The sequence below is a fragment of the Podarcis bocagei genome, assembly GCF_964188305.1.
Source record: "Podarcis bocagei genome assembly, chromosome: 8".
NCBI classification, from domain to species: Eukaryota; Metazoa; Chordata; class Lepidosauria; order Squamata; family Lacertidae; genus Podarcis; species Podarcis bocagei.
Genome location: NC_138133.1, coordinates 67,920,684 through 67,940,570, shown reverse-complemented (window position 1 = coordinate 67,940,570; position 19,887 = coordinate 67,920,684). Strand labels below are relative to the sequence as shown.

Genomic DNA, 19,887 nt, shown 5'->3' with positions numbered 1-19,887 from the left:
TTCATTTCTGGTACGGAGCTGTTCAAGAAAAGTCATTGTCAAAACCTGGGGTTGCCACAAAGGAAGACAAATGAAAAAGAGAGGAAAGCAGTAGGAACAACTGAGCAATTTCCACAACTCACTCAGGAATCTCACCTGGTATTCCATCATGTATCCAGTAGTTAATGTCTGTTCCTTCACCGTTTTCAAAGACATCAGTAACATTGATGGGCTTCAGCAACTTCATGATCTCCTTCATGATGTCACGAGCTTTATCACTGCCTGTGAAAGCCAGGCCGGTGGGCATGAATGTTCCCTCATCAGACTCCATCACCATGTCAAAGTTGGAGATGTTCTCCTGAAAGACATAAAGTGAAAACCTTGGGTCTGCAAAGACCAATTTTAAGGAGGACATTGTTTTGGTAACCGTTTCACTTCCTGCACTACCTGCCATGCAGTTAGACAGGAAATGTGTGTGAACCAGAAATTTTGAGTGGAGAATGACAGCATTGTAATGGCTAGGGCTCAGTTCATATGCAGCACTGCCGCTCCAACGAATTGGGCCTTGTTGGAACATGGACGAGAGACTAACTGAAGTGCTCCCTCCTTTCTCATCCCCTCTGCATCTTACCCATCTGTCTTCAAGGAAGACCATCCAAACTGGTGGCCATCGCTACCTCCTTGTGGGAGCGAATGCCATAGTTTATCTATGCACTGTGTGAAGGAAAAACTTCTCAATCTTTAATCATTCAGCTTCATTGCATGTCCCTAGTGCTCATATTTTAAGAGAGAGGGAGGGAAAAAAGCTCTCTTCACACAATGCATCATTTTATACACATTGATCATGTCCGCTACTTGCCAGACCTTTCCTCACAATGGAGTTGCTCCAACCCCTTAATCATTTTGGTTGCCTGTGGGGAGACAGTGTCCTGGCAAACTGCCCGTTGCTCCTTTAAACTTGTGTCTTGATTGGCTGCTTCCCATAGCTGTGAACTCATTGGGCAACCTGTGTTTCATAGTGTCCACCCTGCATCTGCCATACAGGGATAATAAGCAACCTATTTTATTGGGTTTATGTGTGGATTACAATGTGAGGTGCTTTGAGTAAGGTGTTACGAGTAAGAGAGCACAATGGATGCAACGCAGAAGAGCTCAGCCAGTGTGACATAGTTGTTATGAGAGATCAGCCTATTGAGCAGCATTATTGAACTTGCAAAGTGGCTTTTGAAAAGCCTCAGAGTTTAAACAGCAGTGTGAGGTTCTGGCATAAGAGCTGCAAAAAGAGAAACTTGCTTTATTATTTACTTGCATACTTATTTACAGAGAACATTCTCTGGGAGGCTTGTACTGTAAAAGCCTTGCAGCATCAATAAAATTTCATGATGCAAAACTCAACTGTAAACCAATACAAGAGCAGATCTGAAGAATAATTTAAAATATTGTTGGGAGTTGGGAGGGGTAGACTACATGCTTGAGTCCCTTCCAATTCCTGGATCCAGCATGGATTCAGTTTCTGGAATGGATTCAATTCTTGGAATAGCCAGGCTAGCTTCCTGGTGAGGTAATGGCCTGTTAAGGTAACAAAGGAAGTGGTTTGGTGCCAGAGGACAAATGAGTGCTCCTCCCATTGAACACTCTATTAGTTATAAACACAAAGGCCCAAGTTGTATATGTGAGTTGTATATGGTAGAGGCTGCAGGCTGCAGGCTGGGCAGCTGAGAGACAGAGCCATGCCTGATTGTGGGTGAAATCCAAAGCTGTGGTTGTGGGAGAAGCAAGACTCTCTTTGGGGTGTTAATGCTGTGAGCCCCTGCACCATAGGGACAGATTGTATATATATGTCAATAAACCATATATCATAAAGACAACACAGTCCCCGCTGTCTCTCCTTTCGAGGAAACCAAATCTGGGGTAAGTGCCTGGAACCCCTGGAATCTTGCACTTCTCAGAGATTGGGGTGGTGTGTGATAATATTTAAAACAGCCTCCCACAACCTGGTGCCTGGCTGGGGCTGATGCAAGTTGTAGCCCACATCTGGAGGGTGTAAGGTTGAGGTACGTCTTAAAAGTCCTTAAGACAATATAAAGAAGCATTTGCCTGGCACTGAAATGACCCTGAAGCAGTCACCAAGTGAGCATCTCTAGGGAGAGAATTTCACAGCCAAGGTGCCAACACCAAAAATGCCCTCTTTGTGTTTAAAAAACATGTTCCTACTTTTGGAGGCAGCTTTGCTTTCTTGCACCATTGACAAATCTCCAATTTCTTTTTCTTAATTTAAGGTAACCTGAAGGTTACTGTCAGGCTGACTGTGGGGAGCTATTGATAGGGAATGTGTCTAAATAACATTGACAAGTTACACGTCTGTGCCTTCGGATCAGACAGGAAGGCTGTAACCCAGAAAAGGGCAGAGGGAAAGAGATTGTGAAGCAGTTTGAAGATTGCACGGGGTAAAATAAATGATGAGCACCCCTTTGCTTTTCTGGGCCATGCACAATATTTCTGGCATCACTTATTAAACAATCACTGAGATATAATTAAGTACTTCACACATATCTCCTCCAACTTCTACACAAACATTCATTAAAATCAGCCTTGCAATAATATTCTGAGGCAAGTAGTTATTACCAAATCGAGTGACTTCATCACGGAAGAATATACTCTGCTGAAATCTGCGGACCCCTTGAGAGGTTAATTTGAAGACTGGCTTTAGGTGTTTCATTTTCTTTCATTCTTTCCTTTCTGACCACCCAAGCAGGTATATTCAGTTTCGAAAAGGAAGGTAGGCAATTAGCCGTTCTATATGCCTCTGCACTGTAGTAGCCATAAATCAGACATGGTTAAGGAGACATAGAACTTATCTCTCTTAACAGCATAAGGAGGTGTGCGGGTTGTTTTTTTTGTTTTTTTTAACACCACCGTTTACTATGGCACAAGCACCCAAATTTGTCACCTCCAAACTGGCATTTCAGCAGCCATTGGTTAAGATCCTTTGGAAGGCAGGGATGAAGTCTGGCTGGGTCAGAGTGAAAGTGGGTTGCTGATGCCTCTATGGCAAAGAGGCAAGTTTCCTCAATTATTATTTCCAAGAAGGAGACTGGGGTGCATGTGTGCTTCTTGAAGAGTGCTCCTGGCAAGTGAGCTCTGTTCCATTTACCTAGTGGATCACAGCTCTTAGGAAATGGCATAAGCCTTAGCTGGATCCCAGCAAATGGCCGTGCAACTTAAAGCCTTCCAAGGTATGGTGGCCACACTTACATATCACTGAAAAAGAGGAAACGCATCACCAAAAGAGAGGGCTCACATTTGCATAAAATGCTGACTGATATGTAGAGCTGCAAATTTAGAAATAACTACTATAATTTTAATAGAAATACAATGCATCTCACCATAATGGGGGAAAGACTATGAACAGTCTGATGCCCAGGTGCTAATTGTAGATGGGCAATTTCAAGGACCTGTCATCTGTTCCTATGGTTCTTTATCTTTAAAGGACCAGACAGCCATTCAAACAGAGGATTCCTCCAAACAGAAGTCCATCCTTTGTGAAGTAGGCCACTCAATTTCAAAGTGTTGTGGGCATGTCACTTGCTAAATGGACTAGCTTTAGTTCCATCAGTGTGCTGCAAAAACGCTATTGTTTATTGATGACAGAAGAAGTCATATAAAGTTCCAAAGTTATAATACTTTTGTGTGTGTGTGTGTGTGCGCGCACGTGCGCGTGCGCGCCTAGTGGCCAGGAAATAAGTGCCATTCTAAAGGAACGCCACAGAATTAGCAATGATCCCCTTCCAAGAAGCGTGGAATCTTAAGAATCTAGGTTTGAACTGTGTAGCATAATCTCTCTTTCTCTAAACGCTTGGGGTGCATTCCAAACATCACAATAAATCTGAAATGCATATAAACCAGAGTGCCATATAGAGAGAGAGCTACGCTGCAACAACTCTGGCTACATCCACATCATACATTCAAAGCACTAACACATGGAGAATCATGGGAACCGCAGTTTGTGAAGGGTGCTGGGAATTGTAGGTCTTTGAGATCAGCACCCTTAACGAACTACAGTTCCCATGATGCTTTGGGGAGAAGCCATGGCTGTTAAAGTGGCAAAAGAGTGCTTTAAATGTGAGGTGTGGGCAGTGCTTCCCCCCACTGGGGGTACTGAAGGGTACGCAGTACTGGCACCTACTTTTCTAGAAGAAAAGAACTGGGTGTGGGTGTAACCTCTGATTGGCAGATGACAGTCATACTTAGCATCTGTATGTGCATTAGAGACTTCAGAGCAGTATGTGCGTTACCTCAATAATCAAGACAGAATGCAAATTGGTATGATTTAAGGTAGATTTGCAATCTTTTCTTTTTTTTAATCCCACTTGTTAATTTAGGGACTGCCCAAATGTTAATTTAGGGACTGCATACCACGTCCCCGCTTGCCCACATTCATCGTTCATGGCTGAAATGAAACTGAAGTGGGGACTTCCTAATTCATAGCTCAGTCCCTTAGCAAGTTTGCTACATCAGAGTCCTGCTCCATTGTCCATTTACACAGCATGACGACAATGAGAGGTGGCGCAATCTCTGCCCCCAGCCTACACGTGTTTGTGAGAATGACTGTAAGAAGTTACATGCAAAGGGACAATAATAATTTATTATTTATACCCCGCCAATCTTGTAGTGGGAATCTGTGCTAGCTGAGGTGGTGGCAGCTGCCCTCACCACCCCTTCCTCCTCCTCTTATCTCTTCTCCTGCTATTTCTGCCTCGTCTTCCTCCCTCCCTGGATGTTAGTGGTTAGTAGTGGTGCCGCACATCCTGCCTCATCCCCTTTTTGCCACTGCAAGGGCAGAAGCCATCTTTTCTCCTTCTCCATGCCATGGTCAAGAGTGTTGCATTCTGGGCCAGCCAGCTGAGAAACCGCATGTACTGCCACAACGGTGTGTGTGTGTGTGTGTGTGTGTGTGTGTGTGTGTTGTGGGGGTTACATGCTTTAAGCATGTGAAAATTATGCTACCGATATCTATTACAATTCCCCTTACCAGTTTTACTGAAGTGATAAATCTGGCAACCAGTACCAAAATTCAGGCTTTTACACACACAAAACTGAGCAACTACTCTGATTTTTTTTTTAAAGCAACCTTACGTGCCACAATAATGTATTTGTGGGTTTAGCAAAAAACCCTGTTACCATTTGGTGAGTGCTGTCAGGAAAAGCCTGCTTTTTAATGGTGTATACAGCACCACACATGGCTCGCAAAGTTACTCACTGTCATGAGAGTCTGAGGATCTGGCTCATGCTGTTGCTATTATGGGTGCTTGTAAAGCACAACTTTAAAACATTGTCTCTGCATATAAATCATGAAAACAGGAACTGAATAAGGGCAGCAAGATGTCTTTTAGGGGCCAATTTGAGCCTGGGTGGTGAGAGTTGCATGAAACAAATATGTTTCCATCTCACAATGGTGGGAGAAGCAACCAAGGATCTCACAGTGCTAATATTAACTTAGCAGGACAGATTATGAGAAAGAGAGAGAGAGAGAGAGAGAATGTTTTATTATGGTAGATTTTTGAAAGCTATTGGCAACACGGCATCAGTTCATTGTTATCCATTTTTGTAATGCTTTGCATATGTTTCTAATATGAAACCAAGAACATGAACCACCCTTAGCACATGATATGGCTACACCCCTCACCCACCCCATCCCTCCATCATTCCTCATGTATTACTGTAACCGTTAATTTTGAGCATATGTTGGGAGATGCCTTAAAAACAGAACTTTTCTGCAGAGAGAAACCAGTATGGGGGGAAAACACACACAAGGCAAAACAGATCTCAGATGTGAAAAGAGGGTTCATTGCCTCCTGAAGACCATCCTTTAAGAGTTTATTTCAGCAGAATGAAAAACTGTGAGGTATAAGAAGTCTGCCTGGGGGGTGGGGTGGAGCGAGGCAACGCAAACCCCTTCAGAAAGCATTTTTACTTCTGCTACGCAAACACTTTAGAAATGTATTAAGAGTGTATATTTGTATGAATTGTGCTGCCCTTCGTTTCCTGTCAGACGGCGAAAAAATAACTGCTGTTTGTCAAAACAAGCTCAGATCAGGCTATATTCTCCTAGGTAATTTAAGTCAAGAGTGACTGTATGAGCCAAAGATTAACTGTGGGCTCAGCTGTTTCCTCCATCTCTCCTCATATTGGAGGACTCATTCAAATATGCAAGCTCATTAAAATATCAGTCCACTGAGATAATCACTTTCGTCAGGCAACGATCTGAGCTCCTGCCTCTGACTGTACAATGTGACACTCTCACCACAGTACATGACAGCAGGGTGGGGGAAATAAGTCAAGACATTTTGTCAAATGGTATAGCTTACTTAACTCTCTGTATGCCTGCTGACAGGGCCAGGCTGTGGGCATTGCAGCCACATCCAAATCTGGAGAGCACGTTCTCCACTCCAAGGCCCCAAGATTGGTAGCATCATCTGGTAAAATGGAGGACAGCAAACTGAAGGCACAATTCTGTCGAGCATACAAAGGCAGGACATAGGAAGCTGCCTTACAGACCAACTGATTCATCTAGCTCCATTTTGTCTGCACTGACTGGCAGAAGCTGTCCAAGGTTTCGGGCAGAAGTCTCTCCCAGCCCTACCTGGAGATGATGGGGAATGATATTGGGACCTTCCGCTTGCAAAGCAGATGCTCAATGGCTGAGCTGTGGTCCTTCCTCAAAGGAATGGTTCACCAGTTCTGGCCAACACAGAGGCTTTTTACATAAATGATGGAAATGTAAGGAAAAAGAAGGAACCTTTTACCACATGTGGTGGACGTGCCCCAAGGTAAAAGACTTCTGGGAAAGGATTTATAATGAACTGAAAAAAGTGTTGAGAAACACATTTATTAAGAAACCAGAAGCCTTTATACTTGGTATAGTGGGGGTGGTGGGGTGAAATCCCCAAAAAGGATGTTACTTTTTTCCTGTATGGCACAACAGCTGCGAGAATATTACTAGTGAAGAATTGGAAGAAATAAGATTTACCAACAATCAAAGAATGGCAGATGAAAATGATGGACTATATGGAACTTGCTGAACTGACTGGGAGACTCCGAGACCAGAGAGAAGAGATGGTGGAAGAGGATTGGAAGAAGTTTCAAGAATATTTGAAAAAATATGTTAATATTTAAATCTTAGAATAGCTTTGGAAGTGGATACAGGCTGTAGGGTTAGAAGTAGAAGATAGTGTATTTTAAAATAGTATTATTTGTAAAGGATAAAATGTGAAGACTATTGTGGTAAAAGTAAGTGTAATAAAAAAAGGTTAAAAATATGATATATGTAAACTGCTAAAGATGAGGTAAAATGAAAATCAGATGGGGGGGACTTGGGGAAGCTCACCTAACAATGTTTAGAAAAAATAAGGATAAGACAAGAATTTTTTGTATTGTTTGTTTTTCTGTTTGTGTTGTTTATCTGTGTTATAAAATGAATAATTTTTTTGGAAAAAAACAAAACACAGAGGCTTTTAACTGGTGTTGATGTTGCATACCTGTAGTACTTTTTATGCCCAAAGATGGCTCCAAGGGCTATCTAGTCCACCATCCTGTTCTCACAGGGGTCGATCAGATGCCTATGGGAAGCCTGCAAGCAGGCATGAGATTAACAGCACTCTCCTCATGTCTGATTCCCAGCAACTGGTATTCAGAAGCATATTGCCTCCAACAATGAAGGTAGAACATAACCATAGAATCACAGAATTGTAGAGTTGGAAGGGTCATCTAGGACAAGGGTCATCTAGGACAAATGAAGGAGTTGCCCTCCTGAATTTAAGCAAGTCTGGGTCTGCATAAATGGCAGTCCTCCTATCGATGCCTCTTTGAGTTACATGATGAAAGAACACCGGGATATAAATGTACAAAATAAATGCAGGAATATAGAAGTGCTAATGGTGGAGTCTGGTGGTACATGTTTGTACCCTGTAAAAGAACTGTAATACTATTATTATGCTTTCCATAAGTTCCGTAGATTGGAAAGCAACAAGGTGTGGTCTTTCTGTGTTGCAGATGTAGAGAACAGCTCTCTCCTAGCCCCAGGAAGCCATGAAGCAAGGTATAGAAGAAGAGTAATTAACAGGTCATTAAAATTCACGAACTGGCACTTTTGTTATGCATTATTATTTCTCAGCTCCCAGGAAGCCATGAACCGCCATTGCTTCGATATGGTTGAATTCAACTTTTGGCCTTTTTTTGTTCAGATCTGAAGTGAGTTTTTGTTAATATTAGAACTTGACATGCATTTTAAACAGGTCATTTGAAAGCATCCTAAGAATTCAAAGTGGAAATGTGTCCATGTACTATACCAATTCTGGCTGCTCACTTCTTTCTCTACCCCAAAACTCTCCCATATGAGTGATTTTTTATTAGTCTAATATGGGGATGACTAACAGGCAGCTCACAGACTGGATCTGGCCATGAAAGCATTTTGTGCTAAATGCTGTTGCTATTATGAAGTATTAATAAATCACAACACATGATTACAATGCTTTCATTTTAACTACTGTATTTTTACATCTTGGGTTTATCCAAGCAGAAGCATCTGGACAGATTTGCTGTATATCTTAAATCAATTTTGACCCCCTCTGCCTGAAATGCAATGCTTGATCAATACTGTCATTACCAGTGACAGTAGTACTGCAAGTCTAAGATCAGCATACAAAAAGCTCTCAGTAACACAGCTCATTTACAACTCATGCAACTTTAATGGCTTAGATTTGGCACTGGAGGTAAGCAGCTCTCTCGTGGTTTCGACATCTATCTGGTAGGCAGGGTCGACCCATCCGTGATCAGACTGTGGCAGCCGCCTCAGGCGGCAGAATCCAAGGGGTGCCTCTGTGAGTGTATCCCACCATAGCTGCTGGAGAAGTGAGACAGTGGCTTCTGGGTTCCAGTGAAGTTTTGAAAGAGCCCTACAGACCACCGTGGGATCTTGCAGGCCTCTTGCAAAATCTCGTCAGGACTCAGAAGCCAAAGCCATGTGATTCCAGTACGGGGGTGGCAAGGGGGTGGCAGCGTATGATGCAAGTGCAGATTGGCATCTTCCTGTTTCGCCGACTGCCACCCTGCCTGTAGCCTTTAAAACTCAAGGAAGTGTCATAACCGGGCTAGCCACAGAAATTGAGGCCAAGCTGAGCATGAACAAGTCACATGAACCTGGTTTCCCAATGCAAATATAAGGAGAATATTATCTTCAACCAGAATATCTCCATCATTTGGGGATGTGCTCTTCACCATGCTATTTGGGTTAGCCACGTTTAATGGGCTGTCAGAGAATAGTCCTCTGTTTGAAGGCAACCTCTCTTTAAAGCAGAGTTGGAGAATCCCTGCCCCTGATGTTGTTGAAGTATGACTTCCACCATCCCTGGACACTGACCATGCTTGCTGAGGCTGATGCGACTGGTAATTCAGTGGCATCTGGCTGGGGGAAAGATTGCCCACCCCTTAAATGGTATCATTTCTAATTCCTATTTAAATATAAATGGGGGGGGGCTAAGAAGGGAAATTAGAGGTATTGGTGTTACCCATTGACAGTTTGCACCTAGGCAGCAGATGAAGCTGGCACCAACATAATCTAGTCACTGATTTCCCCACCATGCTGAGATGTATGACTTTCCCACATAAATCATAGTAGTTATTTCTAAATTTCATCTATATGTATAAATTAGCATATATAATTTCAAGCAAATCTTTGCCCTTTTTCTGGTACCCTTTTTCATTGATGCACTTCCTACCTTCAAGATGTGTGGCTAAATATTGCAATTGGTTTGTTTGCTAGTCTCCTCAGTACATAAGACAAAAAAAAATATACACTGACCACCTTTGTTAAGTTTTCTACTAGTATGCTAGCAGTAATACCTACACTTGTGTGTCACCATGGAAGTCTAGAAGTTCTGCAGCTAATTATAGCATTGCAGTAGCTTTTCTCACCTCTCCCTCTGTTCGTGTGTAGTGAAATGATAATCACCTTGCTCAGGTTTCTAATAAAATATGCAGATCTGCAAGTTTTGTAGCTTGAAAAGAAACGAGGACGAAATGCAATCTAGATATTCTTATAGGATTAGAATGATTTTGAGTTTCTAATTGTATTCTTATATTTTTGTGTATGACTCCTGTCGGTACATGTTGTTTTGATATAAACTGCATTGCGGATCAAAAAAAGTGGTACACAAGAACACAATATGTAAAAGTAGCCGAAAGAAACTGAATAGAAGAAGAGGGGGCCATAGGTTCTCCACATTTGACTTAGTGTCGATAAGTGTGTCAAGAGTGCATTTGAAAGGGCTGGAAAAAATGCTGTAGAAACAGAAAGCTCTATTAAGATTACACTTGCTATGACTTCTTAAATGCTGTGCCTCCACCCATTTTAGCACTGGTGGACAAATACCACAAGAATGGGGTTATCAGGTTGTTCTCTCCCTAGACCCCCCACACCTCCAGCTGATGTTACTGCCTGAAGAATTAGGCCAAGGCAAGTAGTATAGAGGCCAAAGCATCTCCAGAAGAAACTCTGAGAAAGCAAATAAATTCTCTGCCCCAGGCGTCCGTTGCCTGCATCTATTCTTATCTCCCCTCCTTTTCATGACCCTCTGCACTGTTTCCTTCTCCCTGACTGCACACCTCTTAAAAACATATAACAGTGCTAACATGAAGGGGGTGGAAACACCATTCTTGCTTTTGTGTGATGAAAAATTCCTGCTATCTTCGCTTAAAACACACACATACCAACAATTGCCCATGCATACAAACAAGCTTCACGAGAAGCTGCAACATAACAGGTTCACTATTAAGTCTCCGTTCTATAGTCCTAATTCGCAGTAAGACACTGGAATAAACTCATTCACACCACATAGTAGCCTTTGACTGGATTTAACCGTCCAGGGGTCCTTTACCTTTACCTTTTACTAGTCCCCCCCAAGCTGAAAATCATATTTGTTTGCTACATGAAACAAAGTGGACTCCTTCTGATGTACTGGCCCATGTATCAGCTTGCAAATTGCTGTTTGTCTGCTCACCTTGGTGTAAAGGTAAAGGTAAATGACCTCTGGAAGGTTAAAGGTAAAGATAAAGGACCCCTGAGAGCTAGGTCCAGTCGTGAACGACTCTGGGGTTGCGGCACTCATCTCGCTTTACTGGCCGAGGGAGCTGGCATTTGTCCGCAGGTAGTTTTTCTGGGTCATGTGGCCAGCATGACTGAACCACTTCTGGCGCAACAGAACACCATGACGGAAACTAGAGCGCACAGAAACGCCCTTTACCTCCTGCCGCAGCGGTACCTATTTATCTACTTGCACTGGCATACTTTCAAACTGCTATGTTGGTAGGAGCTGAACAGAGCAATGGAAGCTCACTCCATCGCAGGGATTTGAACTGCTGACCTGATCGGCAAGCCCAAGAGGCTCAGTGGTTCAGACCACGGAGCCACCTGTGTCCCTTGGCATATAGCAGCATGTATTTCTGAATGTCTACATGGCAAAGTGCTGCACAACACAACTAGCCATTTAAGACTGCACATAGGAATGGGGTAGGCATTTGGTTTGGTTCCACCTCTTACTATTAACATATCTGAGTCTATCTATCTATCTATCTATCTATCTATCTATCTATCTATCTATCTGGCCTGCACAGTGATCAGTGTACTGCTCTGTGTTTTGTTATATTTTAATCTATTACTATGACTGTCTTACATTTTACAGTATTCTATATTGCTATAGATCCTGAAGCTGAGGCTCCAATACTTTGGCCACCTCATAAGAAAAGAAGACTCCCTGGAAAAGACCCTGATGCTGGGAAAGATTGAGGGCACAAGGAGAAGGGGACGACAGAGGACGAGATGGTTGGACAGCGTTTTCGAAGCTACCAGCATGAGTTTGACCAAACTGCGGGAGGCAGTGGAAGACAGGAGAGCCTGGCGTGCTCTGGTCCATGGGGTCACGAAGAGTCGGTCATGACTAAACAACTAAACAACAACAATATTGCTATAGATGGGGATGGGGTATGAAAACATCTGTTGCAATGATTGTTGCTGCTGCTGCTGCTGATTGGTGCACTTGAATGAACTGATTTGTTAGTATAGTTCCTAAAGAAAACATCAAAGAAAGCTTTCATTTTATCTCAGTCTTAGATGTGTCCTAGCCTTGCTTGTCAAAAGCTGACACAAATCATATTTAATGTGGGGCCATTTGTTGAAAAGAGCAGTTGGTGGCTCTTGAGATGTCTTGGAAAGTAACATGGTTGTATAAAGAGGCTTATTTTGGACAGTTATGAGCCTGCCTTGGAAAATAGGGATAAAATTGATTATTTGACAATGGAACTTTGTAAATGTCAGACACTTACAATGTTTCCAAAGGGCCTCCAATATTCATGGCGTTTCTGACAGTTACCAAAGGATGTATTCTATGACTATTCTGCTATGCTCCAAAGCAGCGCTCTATGATTAGGAATGCATGTGGTATAAATTAATACTATGAGGATATCTGTTTTGTCACCGTATTTGCCTCTTGCTAATAATTATTCTCTTAATTGAAAAGGTTTAATTATGTTCTCCTTTGCAATCAGCCAGTCGCATAATAAATCCATCCTCTTAAATGAGTTATCCAATCATCTTTTAAAAAGTAACCTTTAAAACTTAAAAGATGGAAAGTTTAAATGATGGATCATATTTGTCTGTGAATAATTACTATCGACAAGAGATGTTCATATTTTCACAATCCATTTCTTGCAAATGTGTGCGGCAACTCTGCGAAAGGTTAAGATGTTTTTTGTGCAAAAAAGGCATTATTTACAGTATTAATCAGTTTATATTTGCCACCTCATGCTAATTAGACTTCTCTGTCGATAGATACATACCAAACATACAATTACAGCAGACAGAACAGGTTGCATAGAAAAGGGATGGGTGAGGGGGAAGCCTTCGAAAGCACATTTTATCTTGCTGATTTCTTCCCATCCTCACAAAAAGCAATTTCCTCCATCTAGATGGTATACAATAGTTGGGTATAATTCAGTAATGCTCATGGTCTCTTTTCTACCCCCCCCCCATTATTTAGATAAATCTTTCATGCTTAGAATATTAAATGGAATTATTTATAACATTTCCCTGTCAAGATTTTCAATAAATAAGATTAGCAGCAGCACAAAGCAAGGGAGCATGAGTCTATTGGAAAGTGATGCTGAGGGAGAAAACCCAGGGTAGAATAAGCGTTATACATGCATGGATGTGACAAAACTCTGTCATCTTCTTGTTAGAAAAAAGCTGCTTCGAGAGGGGGCAGTTTGAAGTTGTGTGTGTATAATTTCGCCTTCACAGACCTTTCCCCACGGTTCTCCCCCTCCCCCAATAAACTCATTTAACTCATAAACTTAAATTTAGAACTCCACAGGGAGGGGAGTTGCACAGAAAAGGGGGAAAAGGTTTAATCTCCTCCTTGCCATTTCTTCAAAATGCCACATCTCTCTAATAAAAATGGATTCCACATGTAAAAAACACAACAGGTTCCATTTGGAATGGTTTTACCTGTCTTATAATTGTATCAATTTTATGTTTTCATAATTGTATAGAGTATTGCTACTCTAGGACATTATGGTGAAGGGAAGAAAATCTTGTATACAAATACCATATTTTTTGCTCTATAAGACTCACTTTTTCCCTCCTAAAAAGTAAGGGGAAATGTGTGTGCGTCTTATGGAGTGAATGCAGGCTGTGCAGGTATCCCAGAAGCCAGAACAGCGAGAGGGATCGCTGCGCAGTGCTCCCTCTTGTTGTTCTAGCTTCTGGCTTAGCCTCTCAGTCCCTTCCCCCACCTCCCGGAAAAGCCCCCAAGAGCCGGGCTCCCTTTAAAGAGCCGCACAGAGCCCTTCTCCCTCCTCGGGGAAAAGCCTGCATGCGCCGCACACATGCTCCACGCAGTTCATGAAAGGGAGCGCTGCGCAGAGCCTGGGATGCATACAGGCTCGGCTCAGCGCTCCCTTTAAAGAATTTTTTTTTCTCTTGCATTCCCCTTCTAAAAACTAGGTGCATTTTATGGAGCAAAAAATACGGTAATTTGTTTGCAGTGTTCAGTTCAGCCCTAGGTGAACACAATTATATTTATTTCAGCAGGACCACATAAGAGAAGGTTGCTAGTGAACCACTCCTATGGGTTGGTGTACACATGTAGACCCATTACTAGACTTCTAACCACCATGGGGGTTCAAGTAAGTCCTCTCCCCCATAGTCAAAGTATTCAGGGGGGTTGCTGGGGTCTCATGGCTTAGCCACACTTCGTCCATTGATGAACCTAGCAACTCCACCATCCATGTGTATGCCCGTGTTTCTCTCTCTCTCTCTCTCTCTCTCTCTCTCTCTCTCTCTCGTGTGTGTATAAACACAGACATGTATATGAACATATATATGCATACACATATACCTATACAGTTTGCAATTGGTGGTTTCTACATAAAGTTTACTTCTTAATTTTTGAGGAAGTAATTATAAGAAGTCATAACTAGGTTAGCAATGACATGTTTATACAATGATCACATTGGCTCAGAGACAATTTTATCAAGTTATCCCTCATTTCATACCATCCTTTGAAGAGACAATTGCAAACAAATCCCACAAAAAAACATGGAAATGCTGTTGCATGTTACATTCAGCCTAATTTTTAATTTTAAAAGGATTGTTTAAAAATTTATAAGGCGCCACAAAAAATGTCGGCGATTTTCTGAACATGTTTCATTCTATATGGCTAACACTAACTGGCAAAAAAAAATCACATTCTGAAGCTGTCGTAGAAGCATCCTTCTTGATCTGAGTCCAACTTCTTGTCATAAAGTACACCGTTAAAATAAACGAGGCACATAGCATAACCTCTTTTGCTCCTCTTTTCTTCCAGCCCAAATCACAAACAGTCAATTATTTCTGAAAACCACTGATGATATCCATAAGATCTAGTCATGGCGGAATATATTTTTAAAATGATTTTGCAAGACGGGACAAATGCAGAGCATATGCGCAACTCGGCATGTAGTAAGCCATGAAAGGAAAACATTGTCACCCCCAGCTTGCAAGGCACAAAGATATCAGAGTCAGCAACCTAAACTGAAAGAACTGCAGGCACTCTGCTGCAGTTTGTAGGAAAGCCTCACAAATCATGATCCTAAGGGCCTAACTACATTTGACTATACCTGTATGACTTGCAGCCACATCATTGGTTTTACTTTATTTAATTGCAGGCAGCCAGAGAGGGGGGATTTTTTTTTTTTTAATATCAGGAATGCAGTGCACAGTGAGGGGTGGTTTAACCCTTTCCTCCCCCACTGCACTCTCAATGAACACCCCCCTCCCCTAGTGTTGCAGTTCAGCTAAGGACAAAAGATCCCATGATGCTAATGGGAGCTTCCTCCTACCCCAAGCTTGACCTCAATCTGTGGAGATTTTAATCAAGATCAGAGTGGGAAAGTAAAGGGTTAACCTCCCCCCTCCAATCTACTGCAGTGCTGATAAAAATGTGTTGTTGTTGTTTAGTCATTTAGTCATGTCTGACTCTTTGTGACCCCATGGACTAGAGCACACCAGGCACTCCTGTCTTCCACTGCCTCCTGCAGTTTGGTCAAACTCATGCTGGTTGCTTCGAGAACACTGTCCAACCATCTCGTCCTCTGTCGTCCCCTTCTCCTTGTGCCCTCCATATTTCCCAACATCAGGGTCTTTTCCAGGGAGTCTTCTCTTCTCATGAGGTGGCCAAAGTATTGGAGCCTCAGCTTCACGATCTGTCCTTCCAGTGAGCACTCAGGACAGATCCTGAAGCTGAGGCTCCAATACTTTGGCCACCTCATGAGAAGAGAAGATGTACACTCCTGTAATTAAAATCAAGAACAAACAGGTTGGTGTGACTGCAAGTGATGCAAAGAAGGGTGACTGTTGGGTCTATCACACACAAGAATGTGAAAAAACCTCCCTGGGAAATGTTACTTCAACTGAAAGGGCTTTAGCTTTCTTCAAAATTTCTCTGAAGTTTCATCTTGTCGAGGAAACTCTAAATTCGCTTTAAATTTTGCTTTGTGGAAAATCAAGTTAGCAGCTTGGCAATATGTAGGGCAGTCACCCCCAACTGGTGCCCTCTGGGTATTTCTGGGCCACTGCCCCCATCAGTCCCCATTCAGCAAGGCCAAACTATGGTTTGGGGTGTTGCTCCACCCTTGGAGGCTGCTGGAGGAATTCTCAGTGGAGGTAAGGAAAAGAACTTCTCAAATCATGGTTCCAGTTACAGATAGGTAGCCGTGTTGGTCTGCCATAGTCAAAATAAAAAAATTCCTTCCAGTAGCACCTTAAAGACCAACTAAGTTAGTTCTTGGTATGAGCTTTCGTGTGCATGCACACTTCTTCTGAAGAAGTGTCTGAAGAAATGTGCATGCACACGAAAGCTCATACCAAGAACTAACTTAGTTGGTCTTTAAGGTGCTACTGGAAGGAATTTTTTTATTCTCAAATCATGGTTTGCCTATATGTCTGAAACGAAACAATGGTTTGGAATCTAAGTTATGCTTAGTGCAAACGTTATATCTAACTCTCTCTTTGCCCTAGCTTCTCGGATGATGGCGTTTGTTTCTGATACTTATCTGGATAATATGCCTTGTTTGTTTCCTACATCCTAATGGGGATCCTAATTTTCCCTCATAAAAACTGGGCTTAGTCTCTAGGCCAAAACCATTTCATAGCTTCATTGCTTCCCTTCATCCCATACATTTGAAGTAAGAAATTAAATAAATCAAACTGCAAAAGGAATGGCTACTGTCATGAAATATATATTGCTCCACCAGACTGCTTACTTTATGCATCTTGTAGTATTGTTCAGCTCCTATTCCACCTTGTTCTTCTCCAGTCCAAAGCAGTAGACGCAGAGTTCTCTTGGGACGGAGCCCTAAGTTATTTTTAAGAAGAAAAAGAGGGGGAATTAAGTGAGCAATTTTTTTAAAAAGAGCTCTATTTGAATTTGAATTAGCTTCTTCTTCTAAGCATTTATGGGATAACCCTAAACTAGGAGTGGACCACTCGCATCACATCTGAGATGAGGGCCACTTTTGCATTTTTATTACCACAAGAGGGCTGCATGAGTATGTGAGGAGGAGAGAAGCACTTTGGTCATTATTGTAAATGTTTTCTTTCAAATGCATTTCCTGTTAACCACCCTTTCCCTTCTGCATCCCGCTTCCCTCTGTCTGCACCTCCACAGGTCTCTCTGAACCTCTCTGTCTGTTTGTCCAATGTCTTTGCACCCTGTAGCACACACACTCTCTTCTCCACAGGGCAAGGGCTGCAGCACATGTGCTATATGCAGGAAGTCCCTGGTTCATCTCTAGGCAGGGCTGGGAGAGCCATTCTCAGTCAGTCCTAGATGGACTTGGTGTAAGGCAGCGTCCCAGCTTCCTAGATGTTTCCTATGCTCTACGTTCCTATGTCCACATCACCACAGGTCAGCATCTTCATATCTGCGACCCATCACTGCCACATGTCTTTCAGTTACCACCCTTTTCTCTTTCCTTTTCGATAGTGCACAGAGAAGGGCTGTAGCTCAAGGGTAGAGCATCTCCAGAACCAAGGTTGGGCAGTTTTGATTGGCATGCAGAAGGTCCAGGTTTCTATGATTCTATCACTGGTATCTCCAGGTAGGACTGGGAGAGAACCCTGCTTGGAGCCCTGGAGAACTGCTGGCAGTCAGTGTAGACAATACTGAGCTAGATGGACCAAAGGGTCTCAAATGTTATGAGGCTGTTTCCTATGTTTGGTTGTTTGTACCTCTCCCTGCACTCCCAGGTCCATTATCCTGAAGTTCATCCACAAAATGGTAAACTGTGGTTTGAGCCAATGCACTGCTAGGACCATTAACATTAACTAGAAAAGTCCATTTGAAAACTATGTACATATAGGCATTTTCTTTATTTAAGCCATCTCCTACATCTTCTGTGCAATTTAACTTAAAGAGTTCAATGGGTATTACTTCCAGGTAAGTTAGTACAGTATAGCCTAGCAGTCCATAATCACTGGTTGCTTTATTTCAGTCTGTGCCAACCCGGTGTCCTCTAGATACTCTGGACTACATTTCCCATCATCCTTGACCATCGGCCATGCTTGCTGGGGCTGATGGGAACTGTAGTTCAAAACATCTGGAAGGTGCCTGGTTAGTGAAGGCTACTTTGTGTGTGTTGTGCATCAAAGGTGCAAACCAAAAATAAGTGGATAAACTGAACCAAAATCATGCAAAATATTACAAAGTGTGTGTAATGTAGCAAAATAAACTGGAAGGCACAGAGCTACAAAAATAGCATTTTATGACTACAAGCAAAACGGGTCTGTTAGTTTCAAGAGCAAAACGTAAAAAAAATATCCAAGAGATTTACTCGTGCGCTTCTTAGTTACTATTACAGCACAGGATTAGAGCTTCCTTTCCCTTTCAAACCAGCCAGATGGCCAATGATGTCATATTAAGATAATAAAAACAGTAGTCACATTAAAGCCATCACATGTGGTCTCTGGTCAGCCTCGGGTCAGGTGTTTAGTTTTTGTGTGATCTTTTAAAAGTCTGCAGAGAAGCCTAAAATTCTGTGCTTTTTGGGTTACTGGCCATAAGATGCACCGGATGTTGGTAACATTTCAGATGCAGAATAATGCAAGTTTGGCTCAGCAAATGGGGGCAGCATGTTTCAGAAGAACTAGGGGGATTACTGATAATAGGCACTAAATGCCAGGGAGGGATTAGATTGTATAATATGTATGTGTATATATAAATAGGTGCAAAAATATATATATGACAGGGCTGGAAAATGATTTTCCACCTTCTTGGGCATCTGGCACCAAATGATGCGCTGCATAATGCACTGCAAAGTGGGGTTTCGAGTAAGGGGGCACATGATAGAGATGTAGGAAATTATGCATGATGTGAAGAAAGATGTTTTTATCCCTTTCTCTTACTACTAGAACCAGTGTAAAAAATGAAGCTGAATGCTGTTTGTTCTGAAAGTACTTCTTTACACCGTGCAGCTAACCAAAGGTATTTGCTACCACAAGATATGTTGGTGGCCCTCAACTGGGGTGTCTTTAGAAGGGGGTTAGACATATTTATGGAGAAGAAGGCTATCAATAGCTTCCCATCACAGTGGCTATATGTTATCTCCTGGATCAGAGGTGGTGTGCTTCCGAATGTCAGTTGCTGAGGAACCCTAGCGAGAAGCACGCTGTGGTGCTCATGTCATGTTTGTGAGGCAAGGCATTCTCAGGGATGTCTAGACCAGTGTTTCCCAACCTTTTTTGGGCAAAGGCACACTTGTTTCATGAAAAAAATCTCGAGGCACACCACCATTACAGCCCCGTGACGTCAGCGCGCAGCGTCACGCCGGGAGGGACGCACGAAAGTGTAAGTTTCAATTTTTTCCCCTCCCCCTTGCCTTCCTTCTGTGCCAACTGCCAAAAAGCCAAGAAAAAAGCCAAGACTTTAGGGCAGCAGGTCAACATGGAAGAAGCTCCTACCTAAGGACAGGTGCGACGGCCGTGTCCTCTTCTGCCACACTTGGCAGCCCTGCCTCACGGTCGTGACTCCCACCCTGATTTCTCCCCGCAGGTCGAGCGGCACAGGCAGCCCAATGTGTCCAGCCCAGACACAAGCCCCGCTTCCCCACTCTAGATCCTGAATGCGACCAAGTGCTCTGGACTCCCGAGCAGGGTGGGAAAGAGGACTCGCATCTGGTAGCCTCCGGGCTCCTCGCCTGCTTGAGGGATGGCATTGCAGGCAAGCTGCCGGCCGTCGCCATCACCGCCCCCTCATGCGAGTGGACCTGCCCGGAGTGGTGGGCCGGGGGAGGCTCGCTCTCTGTGGGGATGTGGCCCGC

The 19,887-nt window shown here is 42.9% G+C and overlaps 1 protein-coding gene across 4 annotated transcripts in view; it reads right to left on the bottom strand.

The window, feature by feature from the left end:
• The window catches only part of CPQ (carboxypeptidase Q), a 185,897-nt gene that overhangs the window by 38,774 nt on the left and 127,236 nt on the right, over positions 1–19,887 (bottom strand). For all 4 annotated transcript variants that reach the window (XM_081204846.1, XM_081204845.1, XM_081204847.1 and 1 more), the window contains 2 exons: positions 16,834–16,925; positions 136–337 (listed from right to left, as the gene is read on the bottom strand). In XM_081204846.1, the coding sequence (XP_081060972.1) occupies positions 136–337; positions 16,834–16,925 (294 nt within the window). The remainder of the gene's footprint in view (positions 1–135; positions 338–16,833; positions 16,926–19,887) is intronic.